At 48.6% G+C, this 19,870-nt stretch overlaps 2 protein-coding genes across 2 annotated transcripts in view; one reads left to right on the top strand and one right to left on the bottom strand.

Annotated features, from left to right (window-relative positions):
- LOC119957152 overlaps positions 1-4,973 on the bottom strand; it is a 32,942-nt gene extending 27,969 nt beyond the window's left edge. Inside the window, exon 1 of the mRNA XM_038784923.1 lies at positions 4,895-4,973. The gene's annotated coding sequence lies outside the window, so the exon portion shown is untranslated. The remainder of the gene's footprint in view (positions 1-4,894) is intronic.
- Positions 4,974-5,250: 277 nt separating this feature from the next.
- Positions 5,251-19,870, top strand: part of cc2d1a (coiled-coil and C2 domain containing 1A) — a 90,712-nt gene continuing 76,092 nt past the window's right edge. The window contains exon 1 of the mRNA XM_038784924.1: positions 5,251-5,494. Coding sequence (XP_038640852.1) covers positions 5,435-5,494 — 60 coding nt within the window. The 5' untranslated portion in view covers positions 5,251-5,434. The remainder of the gene's footprint in view (positions 5,495-19,870) is intronic.

Here is a 19,870-nt window from a genome sequence, read left to right as displayed (position 1 = left end):
CTGCGAGCAGGTCCTCACTGAGGAACCCTTGCATTTCAATGTCTGAGTGGTGCCAGCTGTTTCTATGGTAAAAATGTTCCTCTAATACAGGCACCAGAGGTTGAAAAAGATCCAGTCAGGGCAGCAAGGTGGCGCAGTGATTAGCACAGCAGCCTCATGGCGCCGAGGTCACAGGTTCGATCCGGGCTCTGGGTCACTGTCCGTGTGGAGTTTGTACATTCTCCCCGTGTTTACGTGGGTTTCACCCCCACAACCCAAAGATGTGCAGGCTAGATGAATTGGCCATGCTAAATTGCCCCTTAATTGGAAAAAATGAATTGGGTACTGTAAATTTTTTTTTTAAATGATCCAGTCTAAACAAAAAGCTCTCAGACTTCACACATACTGGGCGTGATTCTCCGCCCCCCACGCCGGGTGGGAGAATAGCGGGAGGGCCACCCGACATTTTTCACGCCCTCCCGCTATTCTCCCCCCCACGAATCGCCGCTCGCCGTTTTTTACGCCGAGCGGCGATTCTCCGAGGCCGATGGGCCGAGCCTTCACGCCCGTTTCAACATGGCAGCAAACACACCTGCTCGCTGCCGTCGTGAAACGGGCACCAGATGCCCTGCTTCCACCACCTCCTCCGGCAGCGAGTTCCAGGCATCCTACCCTCTGTGTAAAAAAAACTTTCCTCACACATATCCTCCATTGCAAGTTGCTCCTCACACCTTAAACCTATGTGCCCTCGTAATTGGCCTTTCCACCCTGGGAAAAAGCATCCGACTATACACCCTGTCGATGCCACTCATAATTTTGTAAACCTCCATCAACCCCTGCCCCCCCTGCCTCAACCTACATCATTCCAATGAAAACAATCTGAATTTATCCAACCTCTCCACATAGCTAATACCCTTCAGACCAGGCAATATCCTGGTAAACCTCTTCTCTACCCTCTCCAAATGCTACAAATCCTTCTGGTAGTGTGACGGCCAGAATTGTATGCAATATTCCAAATGTGGCCTAACTAAGGTTCTGTACAGCTGCAGCATGACATGCAAATTTTTAGACTCTGTTTTCCCTCATTGTTTACGGGATATAATTGAAGGATTATATTTCTCTTTGAGTCCTATAACTATTGGGCATTGGGAGTAAACACGCAGTATCGCTGTGCCATTAAAGGCTATAATCAACATAATAATTACTCTAGAAAACATCTGGTAGCCTCTTGCCACCAAGAGAACAGTTGGCGGTGTGGAGTGGATTTTATGGTAAAAATGTACAATTTTTGTACATTTACTGAAGTCCGCTTCAGAATGCGGGATAGCCGCTGCAACAAAATAAGGATAGTATTACGCACTGCAATTGCAGTTTTTAAATTATATGACAAAAATGAAGCTTGTTCTGCCTGATTGCCTGGATATGGTATCAGAGAATCTGAAATTTTAAATTAGACACCGTAGTTGTTAGTGAGATAATTATCACAAGATGTTGTGGATGTTGAGTTTCTCTTTAATCGACTGCAGGTTGTTATTCCCTGACACATTTCCCAGAAATAACATCACATGGGGAAAAATAGTTATTTGGGAGTATTTCCAGGGCAGCTGACTCAGATGGTCTTGGGTATAACCAGACATATTTCTATGGCTTATAAACTGAAGCCAAACAGTAGCATACAGTCCTTGTCTTTCTTATAGAGCCCTGGCATTGCTCTGATGGACTATAATGGTGTCTTCTTGTCCCGTACAACTCCATTTGTACAGAGCCTTTATCGTAGCAAAATGTCTCACAGCAGAAATGTTTAAATACATTCGGCCGGGCTACCAAAAACATGGCCCAACAGGTAAGGGTGAGGGTAAATCTTAGAGGAGGTTTAGGGAGGGAATTCCAGAGTTTAGGGTGTAGAAAGCTGAAAGCATGACCACCTGGGGCTGAGGAAATCAGAGGTGCATCAGGAGTCCAGATGCTCCTTCTCTGAAGCACGAGAAAATGGACCTTTCACTAAACACCCAGAAACCCAAGATTCTCTTGCAACCACCTACCTACCACAGCATATTCCTGGGATGGCGCGACTGACATATGAGGAGAGATTGAATCAGTCAGGATTGTATTTACTGGAGTTCAGAAGAATAAGGGTTCTCACAGAAACCTATAAAATTCTAACAGGACTGCACAAGGTGGGACGCAGGATGTTCCCAAAGGTGGGGGGCGTCCAGAGCCAGAGGTCACAGTCTGAGGATACTGGGTATACCATTTAGGATAGAGATGAGGAGAATTTTCTTCATCCAGAGAGTGGTTGGTTTCTGGAATTCGTCACCACAGGAAGATTATATGTTTTCAAGAGCAGTTAGATATAGCACTTGGGGCAAAGGGGATCAAAGGATATGGGGGGAAAGCGGGATTAGGCTACTGAATTAGATGATCCGCCATGATCATGATGAATGGTGGAGCAGACTCGAAGGGCCGAATGACCTCCTCCTGCTCCTATTTTCTATGTTTCTAAAATGTCCCCCAATTGATTAAGATCAATGTGAGATCCAACAAAGTGGACTATTTTCCATATCTTGGGAGCCTCCTCTCAATAAAGGCAGCTATAGACAACTAAATTCAACATGGCCTCCAATGTGCCAGCTCATCCTTCGGCTCACTGGGAAAGAGTATTCCGAGACCAAGGTCATGGTTGACCAGGCAGCAGTGATCCCTATGCTCCTATGAAATTCAGACTTGAACAACCTATAGCAGGCACCTCAAAGCACTGGATAAGTAGTACCAGATCCTCCACATGCAGCGGCAAGAAAGATCATCCAATATCAGACTCCTCTTTCCAAGCCAACACACCCCGAATCACTCAAAACCACCACTGTTGGGCAGGACATTCGTACGTGACACCAGGCACCCGAAACAACGGCTGTACTTGGAACTTGGTCAGGGCAGGGGACTCCCGGGAAGACAATGGAAATATTTCAAGGATCTCATCAAAGCATCCCTGAAGAGGTCAAACATCCCCCTTGACTCACGGGAAACCCTGGCAAGTGGCTGACTAAAATGGAGACGCCTAATTTGGTACGGCATCCAACAGATCAAGAGATTATTGTCGTAGACATGCAGAGGTGAAGTCGAGATTTTGAAAGGCGCGCATAAACCTCCCAGCAACTCATCCATCTGACCCTTCGAACACTACCTGCCCCACATGTGGCAGAGACTGCAGATCACACATTGGACTAATCAGCCATCTCAGAACCCATCAAACCTAATTTGAAGAAAGTTATCTTTGATCCCGAGGGACTACCGAAGAGGAAGGAGAGAAATAGCAGTCACCGAAGACTATATACCATGCACTTTGGTAATGCTATAGTCATTATCAAGTGATAAGGGCCTGTTCCTGAGCTGGCAGCGAGTCCAACACTAAGGGAGAAATCTTTTGTTCTCTCTGGGGACTGCCATTAGCACTCTTTCCCCTTGGTTTCTGTGGCTATTAGCACACGGTTTCCCTGGGTTTCTGTGGTTATGACTCATCTTTCATTCTGACTCCACAGTATAAATATTTTCCACTTTCTCTGTTTGTTAGCTTTGACAAAGAGTCATTCTCCCCCTACAGATGCTGCCAGACCTGCTGAGATTTTCCAGCATTTTATCTTTTGTTCCTGGGCTGTACTGTTCTTTGTAAACCAAAAACAACCATGAACACAGTGAAACCCAAGAGGGAATACTGCAGTTGTGGAAAACACATCAAGAAGAGCTTGCTTTTCACTCTCACCCTTTGCAACATCAGGCGGCTCCAAAGTCAACACACAAATTAGGGGCAGGAGTTTAAAGTGCCCAATACTAAGGGGCAATTTAGCGTGACCAATGCACATAGAATCATAGAATTTACAGTGCAGGAGGCCATTCAGCCCATCGAGCCTGCAGCGGCCCTTACAAAGAGCACCCTACTGACGGCCACGTATCTACTGTACCCCGTAACCCCCATTTAACATTTTTTGGACACTAAGGGCAATTTATCATGGCCAATCCACCTAACCTGCACATCTTTGAACTGTGGGAGGAAACCGAAGCACCCGGAGGAAACCCACATGGGGAGAACATGCAGATTCCGCACAGACAGTGATCCAGCCGAGAATCAAACCTAGGACCCTGGAGCTGTGAAGCGACTGTGCTAACCACTATGCTACCGTGCTGCACCCACTATGCTACCTTGCTGCCCACCTTTGGGTTGTGGGGGTGAGACCCACGCAGACACAGGAAGAATCTGCAAACGCCACACAGGCAGTGACCCGGGGCCAGGATCGAACCCGGGTCCTCGACGCCATGAAGCAGCAGTGCTAACCACAGTGCCCCCGTGTCTCCCCTGCTCCGCCATTCAATGGTCGGAAGTCTCTGGCCGTTGTCGTCTGTGGGATTTTCCGGTTAAGCCGCCGGCAAATGCCGGCCGCGGTTCTCTGGGCGACGCATAGAACGGGAAACCCCGATGACAAGAGGCAGGATCGTAAAATCCTGCTGCTGACCGATGGCGGGTCGCCACAGCGAAACACGCCGTGCTGGGCAAGGGCGGTGCAGGTAGCAGAGCGCGAGCAAAATCCTGCCCGGTAAGGCCACGGCTTATCCGCTCTACGGCCAACGGCGCACGTCTGCTGCAACGTGGCAAAGCAGGGTGCCCATTTGTGCACAGCATGATCCCACAAACAGTAACGTGACGATGCGTATTATTTCCACGAGGTTGGCTCAGGGGCAAATATTGAAGCGAGGGGCACTAATGAAGGGTGCTCTTCTACACCTTCTTGAGAGGGCAAGTGGGTGAGGGTCTCACCTCAGAAAGCCCCCCCCCCCAGGCTGGGTATCATTATTATCATTATATATAAAATCACTTTCACCCCCAATAAAGCCTCTTTAACGCAATTCCAGGCGTAAGAACTACCTGTTTGCTGCCGACACGGACAGGGTGTCGATATGGAGCCTCCCACCTGCTCCTCACACGACGCCAGCCTTTCCCGCCCGCAGTGGCAGGGCGGTGCGCCTGCGCACCCCCGCCTTGCCCCCTGGGTAATGTAGTTCCCCTCCGGGCCCGCGGCGGCCGAGTTAAAAGAAAAGAGGGGAGGACAAAAACTACAACGATGCCCGGCATGCACCGCGCGCGGGGCGGCCTCCCAGCTCACCCCACCCGGCTCCGCCCGCAGACGGCCGACTCTTCACGACATTGTGGGCACGGCGGGTGGTGGGGCGTTGCCTCTTTGCGCCCGCAGGTCGGGTGCGCTTCGCCGGCCCACTTTACGACAGTGCGGGCATTGCCGTCTGATTGTTATTTAACGTTGGCGAGGGCAGCCCAGCGGCGGATAGTTTTCTTTTTTGATCTCCCTCTCTCCCCCCTCGGCCGGGCATTAAATACACAGAAGAGAGTGAAACAAAAGACAAGGATTTAAATTTCTTCTTCCTGGTGGGTCATGGTGCGCACCCTGAGATGAAGAGGAATAAAAGGTCTCCCGAGCCCCGGGGCCGGGGAGCGGCGAAGGGCCGCCAGGTAAGAGCAGGGCCACCTGTCAATCATGGGGGAGGGGCGGGAGGTTGCAGGGAAAGGCTCTGCATTTATATAGCGACTTCCAGCATCGCAGGACGGTCCAGAGCCCTTTTGCAACAGCCAATCCAGCACCTTCCAAGTGTTGCCGCTGCTGTGACGTCGGAAACGCCACTTGGGCACAGCAAGATCCCACACACAGCAATTTGACAGCCACCCAGCAGATCACGTTTGTTTTTTCTTATTTTGTTTGGAAGGGGGGTTCATTTTGTCATGATATGCAGACACATAATGGGATACAGACGGGCAGCTAATGAACACAGAACATGACATAACCAATCAGCAGACAGAACACTTGGGGGTGGTTTCCCACGATAAAAGGCAGGAGGCACTCACACTCCGCCTCTTTCCACTGGTGACATCTACAGAGTGAGTCTGGTGTATATATCACGTATAGCATACAGCAGTCTTCTCAAAGTGTGGCGGTACGTAACGCAGGCCATCGTCTGCCGGTACTTGGAGTGTTTCCAGAAAAGAAAGAGACAGTAATCCTGGATTGGCTTGTTTCGCTCACCGGTCCCTGGCACACTGGAAAAAAAAAACTGCCGGTACGCCACATCAGATAGTTTGAGAGGCACTGGCATACAACACGTGGCTAAGAACTAGTCTGGTTCAGTCAGACAGAGAGATCACACTTAGGTTAGCAGAGAGTTGAACTCACAGAGAACTGTGCTAACTGTGTGACAGGCTCAGTAAATCGAACTGAACTAACTTCAAGGTCTGGAGTCTATTTTGGGTATAGCTGCATCCAGTTGCAGCCCGTGTTATCTGAGATAGCTTAACATGACATTTTATTTATTATTACCGAGGTGCGGGGAGGCATGTGGGGCAGTGGATAGCTCTGGGACTACGGCGCTGAGGACCCGGGTTCGAATCCTGGCCCTAAATCATTGTCCGTGTGGAGTTTGCACATTCTCCCCGTGTCTGCGTGTGTTTCACCCCCACAACCCAAAGATGTGCAGGTATCTGGATTGACCATGGATTGCCCCTTAATTTGGAAAAAAAAATAATTGGGTACTTTGAAAAATTAAGAAAAAAATTACCGAGATGCAGTGAAAAGTATTTTTTTTCAGGAGGCGGCCATTCGGCCCATTGAGTCTGCACTGGCTCTTGGAAAGAGCACCCTACCCAAGGTCAACAACTCAACCCTATCCCCATAACCCAGTAACCCCACCCAACACTAAGGGCAATTTTGAACAGTAAGGGCAATTTATCATGGCCAATCCACCTAACCTGCACATCTTTGGACTGTGGGAGGAAACCGGAGCACCCGGAGGAAACCCACGCACACAGGGGGAGGATGTGCAGACTCCACATAGACAGTGACCCAAGCCAGAATCAAACCTGGGACCCGTGAAGCGATTGTGCTATCCACAATGCTACCCACTAAAATTGCTTTTTGTTACGAGTAGGCTTCAGATGAAGTTACTGTGAAAAGCCCCTAGTCGCCACATTCCGGTGCCTGTTCGGGGAGGCTGTTATGGGAATCGAACCGTGCTACTGGCCTGCTTGGTCTGCTTTCAAAGCCAGCAATTTATCCCTGTGCTAAACAGCCCCAGTCCTATTGTTCTGTGTGTAGTCCAGGCAGATTGTTCTATACATAAATAAATAGAGCGTTTGATAAATACGTGATGTAAACACACAAACATAAGACACCGGGTTCAGCATAGGGAATATAGTATAATTTATAATGATCTTTATTGCCACAAGTAGGCTTACATTAACACTGCAGTGAAGTTACTGTGAAAAGCCCCTGGTCACCACATTCCAGCGCCTGTTTGGGTACACTGAGGGAGAATTCAGAATGTCCAGTTCACCTAACAGCACGTCTTTCGGGACTTGTGGGAGGAAACCAGAGCACCCGGAGGGAACCCAGGCAGACACGATGAATGTGCAGACTCCGCACAGACAGTGACCCAAGCCGGGAATTGAACCTGGGTCTCTGGCGCTGTGAAGCAACAGTGCTAACCACTGCTACTGTGCTGCCCAAAAAGCAGCATGTCAGGGATAGTGCTGCAACTGTAGAGGAGAAACCGAGAAGGGGCAGCATGGTGGCGCAGTGGTTAGTTCTGCTGTCTCATGGCGCTGAGGACCTGGGTTTGATCCTGTCCTGCGTCACTGTCTGTGTGGAGTTTGCACATTCTCCTTGTGTCTGCATGGGTCTCACCCCCACAATCCAAAAAGATGTGTAGGGTAGGTGGATTGGCCACGCTATGTTGCCCCTTTAATTGGAAAAAAAAATTTAAAATTAAAAAAAAGAAGTGTAGAACTATCAGTTCAGTCCCTTGAGAGGGCCATTCAGGAGTCTGGTAACAGTGGGGAAGTAGCTGTTTTTTGAATTTGTTGGTGGTGTGTGTTCTCAGATGTTTGTATCTTCTGCCCGATGGAAGAGGTGGAAAATGCTTTGCATTCCCAACAATTTTTAGGACTGCTGCATGTCTCAAAAGTGCTTCGCAGCTGCTGAAATACTCTAAAAAGCAAATTACTGCAGATGCTGGAATCTGAAACAGAAAATGCTGGAAACTCTCGGTGGGCCTGGCAGCATCTGTGGAGAGAGAGAAGGGAGCTAACGTTTTGAGTCTGGATGACTCTTTGTCAAAGCTTTTTTTCATAAAAATACTTTTTTGAAGGAAGTGTAGGAAGTTGTTTTATATGCGGGAGGGGGATGAGTATCAGGACGGGGATGAGTATCAGGACAGGACTGAGGGGGCACATAGCTCCACAATGTTGTGGGATATTTTGTATCCGCCTGAGAGAGTAAATGGGACTTCCAACAGTGCAGGCACTCCTTTGGTACTGCGCTGGAGCACTTGTGCACGAGGTCTGGAGTAGGACTTGACTTGGTAGAGGCAGAGACCCTCATCAAATTTAAGAAGTATTTAGATGAGCTGGTTTAGCTCACTGGACTAAATCGCTGGCTTTTAAAGCAGACCAATCAGGCCAGCAGCACGGTTCGAGTCCCGTACCAGCCTCCCCGGACAGGCGCCGGAATGTGGCGACTAGGGGCTTTTCACAGTAACTTCATTGAAGCCTACTCGTGACAATAAGCGATTTTCATTTCATTTCATTTCACGTGCACTTGCGATGCCAAGGTATACAAGGTGATGGGCCAAGTGCTGGAAACTGGGGTTAGAATAAGTGCTTGTTTTTGACCGGTGCAGACATAATGTGCCTTTTCTGTGCTGTAGACCTCTATGACTCTAACCCACATTCCTCTGACCCAGAGGCAAGACTCTACCAACTGAGCTCTAACTGACTTTTGGGGTATCTATAAAAGTCACCGAAAAAACTGGCAAACATTGCAACATTTTATGAATACACTATTTCACACTGTATATACAACATTTTTGCACACAGCACCCTGGGCTCATTAATAGGAGCATAGAGCAGAAGTGCACAGAAGTTGTGTTGAATTTGGACAAATCACTCATTTGGCCTCAGTTAGAGTATTGTCTATTGTGGGCCCTGCACTTTAGGTAGGATGTGAAGTTTTTAGAGAAGGTGCAGCAGAGATTCACAAGAATGGTTCCAGGGATGAGAAACCTTGCTTAAGAAGATAGATTTGGATAAATTAGGCCTGTTTTCCTGCGAGAAAAGAAGGTGGAGGTAAGATTTGGTGGAGATATTCAAAATCCTGAGGGACCCGGACAGAGATAAAACGTTCCCACTCATGAAAGGATTCAGATTTAAGGTAGTTAGCAAAAGAAGCAATTGTGATTTGAGGGGAAACCTTTTCATGCAGTGAGTGGTTAGAGTTTGCGGTGCGCTGCCTGAGAGTGTGGCAGAGCCAGGTTCGATTGAAGCATTCGAAAGGGAAGTAGACTGCTATTTGAAAGAAAGAATGTGAACGGTTATGTGGAATGGAGCTCATCGGGGGAGCCAGACACAATGGGCCGAATGGTTTCCTCCTGCGCAGTAACAATTTTGTGAATTCTGTGATGTGACTGTGGCATCAAAAGCAACATTAGGAAACCTACAGCAAGTCACTGTATGTTTTCTTTTCCACATCATTTTGCATTAATTTAGATGCTGTCTTTCCAAATCTTGTACTGGATTTCTAATCGCCTCATTGCTCCCAATATCATGGCAGACCGGTAACCATTGAGACTTTACTGGGATGCAATAATCGGGGTAGTAATTGATCTCGCGGTGATGGTCGGTACAATGTACGATGGTGAATTAAAAAGTATTTTGTTAGAAGTTTATCACATGGCATTAAACAGTATTGGCTTCAGTATGATTGCTACCTATTCCAGTAAGTAACAACACCGCCACACAGTGTGAAACTCGGGATTAATCTTGTCTGGTTTTATCACTTGTGTCTACCTGATTAATTCAACACTTGGACTGGGCACCTTCCCCAGAGGCCAGGAATAATACGAGAATGTACAGAAGCTCAAATATCATTTGTGGTTAAATGAAATGATGCATTACACTTTTGTAGCCATTAACAAAAGTATAATTCAACTCGTTAAAATATTTAGGCTCAGTAACAAAAACCTTGTTGGATATTATGATTTATCAATTATGGTTGTTTGACATCCTGTTGTATGATGCATAGAACATAGCAATGAGGTCATACTGCCCCTTGCACTTCCACTTGATAAGATCACAGCTGATCTGATTGTGGCCTGAACTCTCCTTTCTGAATGGGTTGGCAAGATGTAACTAGTGGGTTGTCACAGGGTTTGGTCCTTGGGCTATTTACAATCTATATTAATGACTTGGGTGCAGGGATTGAATGTACTTTTAGCTATATTTGAAGGTGACACTAAAATAGGTGGGACAGTAAGCAGCAGGGAGGAAATACAAATGGATATAGATAGATTTGGCGAGCGGGCCAAAATCTGGCAGATGAAGTTGAATGTGGATAAGTGTGTGGTCGGAAATGGAAGGGCAACTCATTATCTAAATGGAGGGAAACTCTGAGTGATTCAGTGCAGAGGGATCTGGGTGTCCTTGTGTATGAATTGCAGAATACTAGCGTGCAGGTACAACGGGTAATAAGGAAGACAAATGGAATTTTGCCCGTTTATAGCCAAAGGAATAGAGCAGAAAAGTAGGAAAGTGTTGCTGCAACTGTACAAGGTACTGGTGAGATTGCGTCCGGAGTATTGTGTACAGTTTTGGTCCCCTTATTTGAGGAGGGATGTGGTTGCATTACAGGAAGTTCAGAGGAGGTTCACTAGATTGATTCCAGAGACGAGGGGCACGATTCTCCGCCCCCCCCATGCCGGGTGGGAGAATAGCGGAAGGGCCTCCCGACATTTTTCACGCCCTCCCGCTATTCTCCCCCCCCCCAACGCCACGAATCGCCGCTTGCCGTAAAAAAACGGTGAGCGGCGATTTTCCGGGGCCAAGCGGCTGGGCCTTCACGCCCGTTTCAACATGGCAGCAAACACACCTGCTCGCTGCCGTCGTGAAACGGGCGCCAGATGCCCTTTTGGGGCATCTGGGGGCCCGATTGGCACAGCAGTACCCCGGCATAGGGGGGACATAGGCTCTATAACCATAACGGACGCTCTCTTTTCCAGCCGCCGCCCTGCAAGATCAAGCCACCACGTCTTGCGGGGCGGCTGAGGGAAAAGATGCCAACTGCGCATGGGCGGGTTGGCGTTGTCCAACCTGCGCATGCGCGGCTGACGTCATCGGCCGCATCAGCCGGCGTGACGCTTGATGTGCGGCCTTGACGACCGTCGACAAGGCCGCGCCACCGTGACGCACGGGACCGCGCTCCTAGCCCTGCCCGGAAGTGGCCGTGAAGGCTGCCGTGGGTCACGGCCTGTCCCACAGCAACCTTTACGATTCTCCGCATTTGCGGAGAATCTCGCCCGAGGGATTTGTTTTATGAAGAGATTGAGGCGTTTAGGCCTATACTTTCTCGAGTTCAGAAGAAAGAGGAGGTTGAATTGAGGTCTTAAGATGGTCAAAGATATTGACACAGTAGATGTAGAGTGGATGCTTCCTCTTGTGGGGAAATCCAGAACGAGAGGCCATAGTTTTAGGATAAGGGGTAACAGATTTAAAACAGGGATCAGAAGAAATTACTTCTCCCAAAGGGCCGTGATTCTGTGGAATTCACTACCCCAGAGTGGGGTGGATGTATATTTAAGGAGGAGATGGACAGATTTCAGTAATGGGTTGAAGGGTTATAGAGAATGGGCAGGAAAGTGGAGTTGAGGCTGAGATGAGATTGTGTTGAATGGGGCAGCACTGTGGCGCAGAGGGTTAGCACTGCTGCCTCATGGCGCCGAGGTCCCAGGTTCGATCCCGGCTCTGGGTCACTGTCCGTGTGGAGTTTGCACATTCTCCCCCAGTTTGTGTGGGTTTCGCACCACAACCCAAAGATGTGCAGGTAGGTGGATTGGCAACGCTAAATTGCCCCTTAATTGGAAAAAATGAATTTGGTACTCCAAATTTATTTTAAAAAATGATCGTGTTGAATGGCGGAGAGGGCTCGAGGGGCTGAATTGCCAACTCCTGCACCTGGTTCTTGTGTTCCTGTAGACTTGTCAATCAATAATCCAACTAACTTGGTTTGAATAATAATAATCTTTATTAGGCTTACATTAACAATGGAATGAAGTTACTGTGAAAATCCCCTAGTCATCACGCTCCTGCACCTGTTCGGGTACACCGAAGGAGAATTCAAAATGTTACTTCTCCTAACATTGGATTGGTTTGGTTTATTGTCACGTGTACCAAGGTACAGTGAAAAGTATTGTTCTGCGTGAAGCTCAAACAGATCGTTCCGTACATGAAAAGAAGATACATAATAGGGCAAACATAAAATGCACAACATAAATACATAGACACAGGCATCAGATGAAGCACAGGAATGTAGTACTACTCAGTAGAGAAGATGTGTGAAGAGACCAGATCAGTGCATGAGAGGGACATTTAGGAGTGTGGTAACAGCGGGGAAGAAGTTGTTTTTGTAAACTGCTGCCCGATGGAAGAAGTTGGAAGAGTGAGTAAGCCGGGTGGGAGGGGTCTTTGATTATGCTGCCCGCTTTCCCAAAGCAGCAGTGACAGAGTTAATGGATAGGAGGCGGGTTTGTGTAATGTTTTGGGCTGTGTTCATGACTCTGTTGTTTCTTATGGTCTTGGGCCGAGCAGTTGCCATACCAGGCTGTGATGCTTTCTATGGCACACCTGTAAAAGTTGGTCAGAGTCAATGTGGACATGCCGAATTTCCTTAGTGTCCCGAGGAAGTATAGGTGGTGTTGTGCTTTCTTGGTCATAGCATCAATGTGGGTGGACCAGGACAGATTTTTGGTGATGTGCACACCTAGGAATTTGAAGCTGTCAACCAGCTCCACCTCAGCACCATTGATGGAGACAGGGGTGTGCACAGTACTTTGCTTCCTGAAATCAATGACTAACACAGCACGTCTTTCGAGACTTGTGGAAGGAATCTGGAGCACCCGGAAGAAACCCACGCAGACACTGGGAGAATGTGCAGATTCCGCATAGACAGTGACCCTAGCTAGGAATCAAACCCGGGTTCATAGAACATAGAACAGTACAGCACAGAACAGGCCCTTCGGCCCTCGATGTTGTGCCGAACAATGATCACCCTACTTTAAACCCACGTAACCCGTATACCCGTAACCCAACAATCCCCCCATTAACCTTACACTACGGGCAATTTAGCATGGCCAATCCACCTAACCCGCACATCTTTGGACTGTGGGAGGAAACCGGAGCACCCGGAGGAAACCCACGCACACACAGGGAGGATGTGCAGACTCCACACAGACAGTGATCCAGCCGGGAATCGAACCTGGGACCCTGGAGCTGTGAAGCATTGATGCTAACCACCATGCTACCTCCTGGCACTATGAAGCAGCAGTGCTAACCAGTGTGCTACCATGTCGCAATGACCCTGCCTCCTGTGCTCTCTGGGGAAGAGAGTTCCACAGACGAGCGACCCTCGGAGCAAAGAATTCTCTTCTTCGTCTTAAATAGGAGATGCCTTTATTTTTAAATTGTGTCCCCTAGTTCTTGTCTCTCCTGTGAGGGGAACCCCCTCACAGCATCCACCCCGTAAAGTCCCCCTCAGTATTTTTATATGTTTCAATTAAATCACCTCTCAACCTTCCCATGCCCTGTGGATACTGGCCCAACCTTTCCTCAAGCCAGGTATCAAGTGAACCTTCTCTGAACGTCTTATAATGCAATTATATCCTTTTACAAATAAGGAGACTGTTATAACCTGCCTGCTTACCATTGGCTGGGGACTAATGACAATCCCACCATTGGCTGGGGACAAATGACAATCCCACAATCCTATGGGAGTATGAGATTCCCCGATGAGGGGGGTGGAGAAATCATTAGCAGACTCCCTGCATGAATAGAGCTGGCCAGTTTGGAACCAGCAGAGAGAGAGGAGTGAGCAGCAAGGGAAGTTGCTGCTGCTGTTGTGTATATATATGTTATTGTAAATAAATTTTATTTCTTTGTATCCTGAAAACTCGTGCTGGATTCTTCGTGGCCCTCACAAAAGAGACCAAAACTCTACTCCAGGTGGTCTCACCAACACCCTGAACAACTGTAGCACAACAATTCTGACTTTTTGTTTAGATAAAAGCAAATGACTGCGGATGCTGGAATCTGAAACAAAACCAGAAAATCCTGAACAACCTCAGCATCCGTGGAGCGAGAAGGGAGCAAACGTTTCGAGTCTGGATGACTCTTTTGTTAAAGCTACTTTTTATATTCCATTCCCCATACAATAAATATCAACACTCCATCATCTGCCTCCCTAATCGCTTGCTGTACCTGCACACTAACTTTGTGGGTCATTTACCAAGACACCCAGATCCCTCTGTACCACAATCTCTCTGCCTTTTAATGTGACACCTTCCTTCTGCCAAGGTGGACAAGTTCCCACTTTGCGCTCTGGTTTTTGTGAAGTGTTTTAAGCTGTTCTGAGGACATGATGAGGTGCTACACAGCAACAAGCTTTTATTAATTGATTTGAGGTTTGAATGATGGCACCCTATAGAACATAGAACAGTACAGCACAGAACAGGCCCTTCCGCCCTCGATGTTGTGCCGAGCCATGATCACCCTACTCAAACCCACGTAGCCACCCTATACCCGTAACCCAACAACCCCCCCCTTAACCTTACTTTTTAGGACACTACGGGCAATTTAGCATGGCCAATCCACCTAACCCGCACATCTTTGGACTGTGGGAGGAAACCGGAGCACCCGGAGGAAACCCACGCACACACGGGGAGGACGTGCAGACTCCGCACAGACAGTGACCCAGCCGGGAATCGAACCTGGGACCCTGGAGCTGTGAAGCATTTATGCCAACCACCATGCTACCGTGCTGCCCACAATGAAAATCGCTTATTGTCATGAGTAGGCTTCAATGAAGTTACTGTGAAAAGCCCCTAGTTGCCACATGCCGGCACCTGTCCGGGGAGGCTGAACCATGCTGCTGGTCTGCTAGGTCTTCTTTAAAAGCCAGCGATTTAGCCTGGTGAGCTAAACCAGCCCCTATGATGTATTGATACCGTTAGTGTTGGGTCCGAGAGTTGGGATCTAAATCCCGAGTGGGAATCTTTGAACGAGGAAGGCTTGCTGTGCTTTGCCTCTAAAGTAACTCAGGAACGTGTCTCTCCTTCTCTGAAGGTTTCGCTTAGGAGTTTTGATATTGACTTTCAGGCCTGGGAGAAGCTCACTCGGGATTGTTACACCTGGTTCAACCAACTTAAAAAAAAACTCCATTTGAAAGTAAGCACATGTCGGAGGCAGTGGGAAAACCCATGGGGAGGAAATTCTGAGCCAGGAACTCATCCAAAACTCGGTCACCTGCAGAATCCTATCCTATTTCCTAGGAGTGGCACAGTGGTTAGCACTGCTGCCTCACAGCACCAGCCACCCCGGTTCAATTCCGGCCTTAGGTGACTGACTGTGTGGAGTTTGCACATTTTCCCCTTGTCCGCACGGGTTTCCTCCGGGTGCTCTGGTTTCCTCCCACAGTCCAAAGATGTGCAGGTTAGGTGGATTGATCAATTACCCCATAGTTCTCAAAATAGGCTAGGTGGGGTTTACGGGAATAGGGCGTGGGCCTAGGTTGGGTGCTCTTTCGGAGGGTCAGTGCAGACTCAATGGGCTGAATGGTCTCCTGCACTGTAGGGTTCCTATGATTTGTAGCAGAACCTTCCGGGTCCAAATCAACCTCGTCAGTCACCTACCAACCATCCCAGATGATGAACAAGGTCATCTTTGACTTGAAGGATGACCAAGAGTTCAGACCTTGACCTCCGGCTGGCATTGGTCTAATATCCGTGCCTGTGCTAAGTGGAAACACTGATCGTTATGGGACAGTAAGTTTGTGCTAATGCTTTTTGATCTTGTTCACTGGGTTATTGCCAATCCCTAATTGCCCTCTGAGTTGGTGAACTCTCTTCTTGAGTATAATTGCCCGGTCCCTTCGGAGGGGAGTTAAGAGTCAACATATTGCTGTGGGTCTGGGATCTCTGACCTGGCACGTAATGTCCTAAAAGATATTCTGGACTGGGATGGATTTTTATGACAGTAGTTTCAGAGTCACCATTACTAATAGATTTAAGTTCCAGATCAGTTATTGAACTGAGTTTCAGTTCCCCATCTGCTGTGGTGGGATTTAAACTTGTGACTCTGGATTATTAGCCCAGTAGCAGACCATGCGAGTGAACCTGTGTGTGCTTAATCAGCTGACCATGAGATTTGCTCCATCGTTTTGATGCATTTGACATCCGGTGAAATTCACTCAGGGTGTTCTGTGTCAGTGGTGGTCAAGACTAACGGCAATTTACATTGTTTCTGCTCTGTCGCTTGAGCTGAAGATGCCACAGAAGATGCCTGGGCGATATTAAGTTTTAGTCAGTGTTGCCACTGGGATTTCAGAGAAGCTCGCTTTGTGAAATTTCCAATCATGTTCATTTGAATAATATGCAGCTGTAGCATTAACAGGGGTTACACGGAGACTTGGGCTGTGGGAGGGCAATGGAGCACACTGCTAGCATTTATTCACAGGCCGCAGCACCTTTGAAACCATCTGTAAAATGTGTTCACTATTCCATGTATGCACAAGCTGTTGGTGGCAAGTGGACCATGACATCTGTAGAATTCAGCTGAGAATCACTGCGCATGGATGTGACATTCCTATCATCAGTGCCAGTAAAGGCTGTACAGCAGGAGGACTGGCAGCATTTGGAAAGGCACAGTTCAAACTGGTCTTTTTAACCTTCAAGTAGATCTGCTTAGCTTGCATTCCAGTAGTGAAGGATATTCCAATCATAGAATCGTAGAATTTACAGTGCAGAAGGAGGCCATTCGGCCCATTGAGTCTGCACTGGCCCTTGGAAAGAGCACCCTACCTAAGCCCATACCTTCACCCGATCCCTGTAACCCAGTAACCCCACCTAACCTTTTTGGACACTAAGGGCAATTTAAATGGCCAGTCCGCCTAACCTGCACATCTTTGGACTGTGGGAGGAAACCAGAGCACCCGGAGGAAACGGGGAGAAAGTGCAAACTCCGCACAGACAGTGACCCAAGCTGGGAATCGAACCTGACACCCTGGAGCTGTGAAGCCACCACTGTGCTAATCACTGTGCTACCGTGCTCTCCTAGTCAAGTGCCGACTGGAGACTAAGAACTGCTCAGAGATTGTCTTAAATTTGCAGTTTTTGTTTTTGGTAAGGGGTGGGTAAATGTGATAGCACTATATATGGAGCACGATTCTCCGCTCACCACGCCGGGTGGGAGAATCGCGGGAGGGCCCCCCAACTAATTTCACGACCCCCTGGCGCCCCCCGCGATTCTCCCACCCCCCGCTTAGAAGAATCGCCGCTCGCCGTTTTTCACGGCGACAGGCGATTCTCCGACCCGGATGGACCCAGCGGCCTGCCGTTCGCCATCGTTTCACGACGGCGGCAACCACACCTGGTCGCTGCCGTCGTGAAATCGCCGTGAGATGCCCGTTTGGGGCTTGTAGGGGGCCTAGTGAGGAATGAGCACCACGACTGTGCTCGGGAGGGGACAGGCCCGCGATCGGTGGCCACCGATCGTCGGGCCGGCGTCTCAATCGGACGCACTATTTCCCCTCCGCCGCTCCGCAAGATCAAGCCGCCACGTCTTGCGGGGCGGCTGAGGGGAAAGACGGCCACCGCGCATGCGCGGGTTCAAGCTGTCAGCCGTCGTGACGTCAGCCGCGCATGCGCGGGTTGGAGCCGGCCAATCTGCGCATGCGCGGCTGACATCACATAGGCGCCGCCGTCGCGTCAATCTCGGCGTGCTACCCGGCGGCCGAGAGTTACAGAGCGCCGCTCCTAGCCCCGCCAGGAGGGGAGAATAGGGGGCGAGGAGCGGCGTCCGAGGCCGTCGTGAAACTCGGCTGAGTTCACGACGGCCCTCCCGATTTTTCCCGGGAGCGGAGAATTCCGCCCTTCGATTGGGGGAGGTGACCTGGCTTTATGGCTGAGATGCCTCACAGCAACAGTGATCCAGGTTCTATCCCTGCCTTGGGTAACTGTGTGGAGTGTGCACGTTCTCCCCATGTCTGTGTGGGTTTCCTCCGGATGCTCCGGTTTCTTCCCACAGTCCAAAGATGTGCAGTTGGTTGGATTGGCCATGATAAAATTGTCCCTTAGTGTCCAGGGATATACAGGTTAGGTGGGGTTATGGGGATAAGGTGGGGGAATGGGTCTGGGTAGAGTGCTCTTTCAGAGGGTTGGTGCAGTTTGATGGGCCTCCTCCTGCTCTCTAGAGATTCTGTGATTCTAAGATGAATTGAGTATCTTGTGCAAAACAGCATCTTTCAAAGTGTGATCCTGGGTTCCCAGTTCTTGTTCCCCTCTTTTTTTGTTGTTGATATAGCAAATAAGCGTAGAGACAACACCAATTTCATTGGAACTTTTATGTTGTTACGGCCAGGGGGAGAGTCAGTTTGAATAGTTCTGATATTTACTCCCACCGCCCGCCTGTAAACGGTGTTATGGTACCTGGACCAGGCCCCAGTTTATATTAGGAAACAAGACAAGACCCAGAGAATTTTTCAATTTTGTAAACTGAGGAAAGGATACTTCGCTCCCGGAATGATTCCACTGACAGCCAGGGACTTCTTGTATTAAAACAAACTTTATTATTAACGCAGGATTAATTCCATTACCATCCAAGGTAAAAACAGCTTTTCAATTTACAGTTAAACAGTTCTTTAAAAAAAAAGAAAGGTCTTTGCGCTAACTTTCTCATCTTCTAAACTTAAATTAAGCAAAATCCCCGCGCGGGCCAAACACCATTTTATTAGTACAGTTAACACTCAGTGGCTTCCAGATTGATGCTCTAAGTCCTTGGGAGAGAAGCTTTCGGAAGTCAGTCTGAGAAACGCATCTTTTCTCCGAAACTAGAGCAGAACTAAGAAAAACTTAAAAAAAACAACAGACACAGGGCAAGGCTGCAAAACGAAGCAGCCCCTCCCATGAGTGACATCACAGCCTGCCTCGCTGTTAACCCCTTCATCACCGCTTTAGCTGACATATAGGACAGGGTTCTCTCCCGTCCCAGCCACGTGTTTCTCAGGGGTGTGTCATTCGCTGGCGGTGGGATTCTGGGATTCTCTCTTCCCGCCCTTGGTCAATGAGATGTTTCATTGAAGCCGCCCCCACACCGCAGGGAAACCTGCCGACGGGTGTAGGCTGCCAGTGGGAAAAGACGATCCCAATGGCCCGAGAATTCCCGCCATTATCCAGAGACCTTAACCTAAGTTCTTTTAATAACATGTCTGCACCAGCCACATAATACAATATGTATGAAAATGTCCTCACGGGTCTTTTGAATTTTTTCCCCTGATAAATGGTGACATATTTCCCAACCCTTTGGGTCTTTGATCCAATTTCTACTAATAATCCCACTGCAAACCAGGAAGGATTCACTCATAGGGTTAGTTTATTGCAAGCGTTCATAAACTGAGAGAAAGGAGATTCACAACTTCCTCCTCCACACTCCTACAGTAAAGGAAGGGGAACACATATGCTGGGGGGCTAAAATCGGAATCCTCTGTTCTGGTGGTGTTCGTGTCACAAGGCGAAGTCGGCACACAGATGATTGGCAGTCACATAAAAGCAAATTACTGCGGATGCCGGAATCTGAAACGAAAGGGACAATGCTGGAAAATCTCAGCAGGTCTGGCAGCATCTGTAGGTGGAGAAAAGAGCTAACGTTTCGAGTCCGATGACTCTTTGTCAAAGCTAACAGACAGAGAGAGTGGGGAATTGGCAGTCAGGTTCGATGGGAAGGGCAGTTGTTCAGCCTGGCCAG

Source organism: Scyliorhinus canicula, chromosome 25 (assembly GCF_902713615.1).
Source record: "Scyliorhinus canicula chromosome 25, sScyCan1.1, whole genome shotgun sequence".
Taxonomy (NCBI): Eukaryota; Metazoa; Chordata; class Chondrichthyes; order Carcharhiniformes; family Scyliorhinidae; genus Scyliorhinus; species Scyliorhinus canicula.
This window is presented reverse-complemented; position numbering and strand designations above follow the sequence as displayed.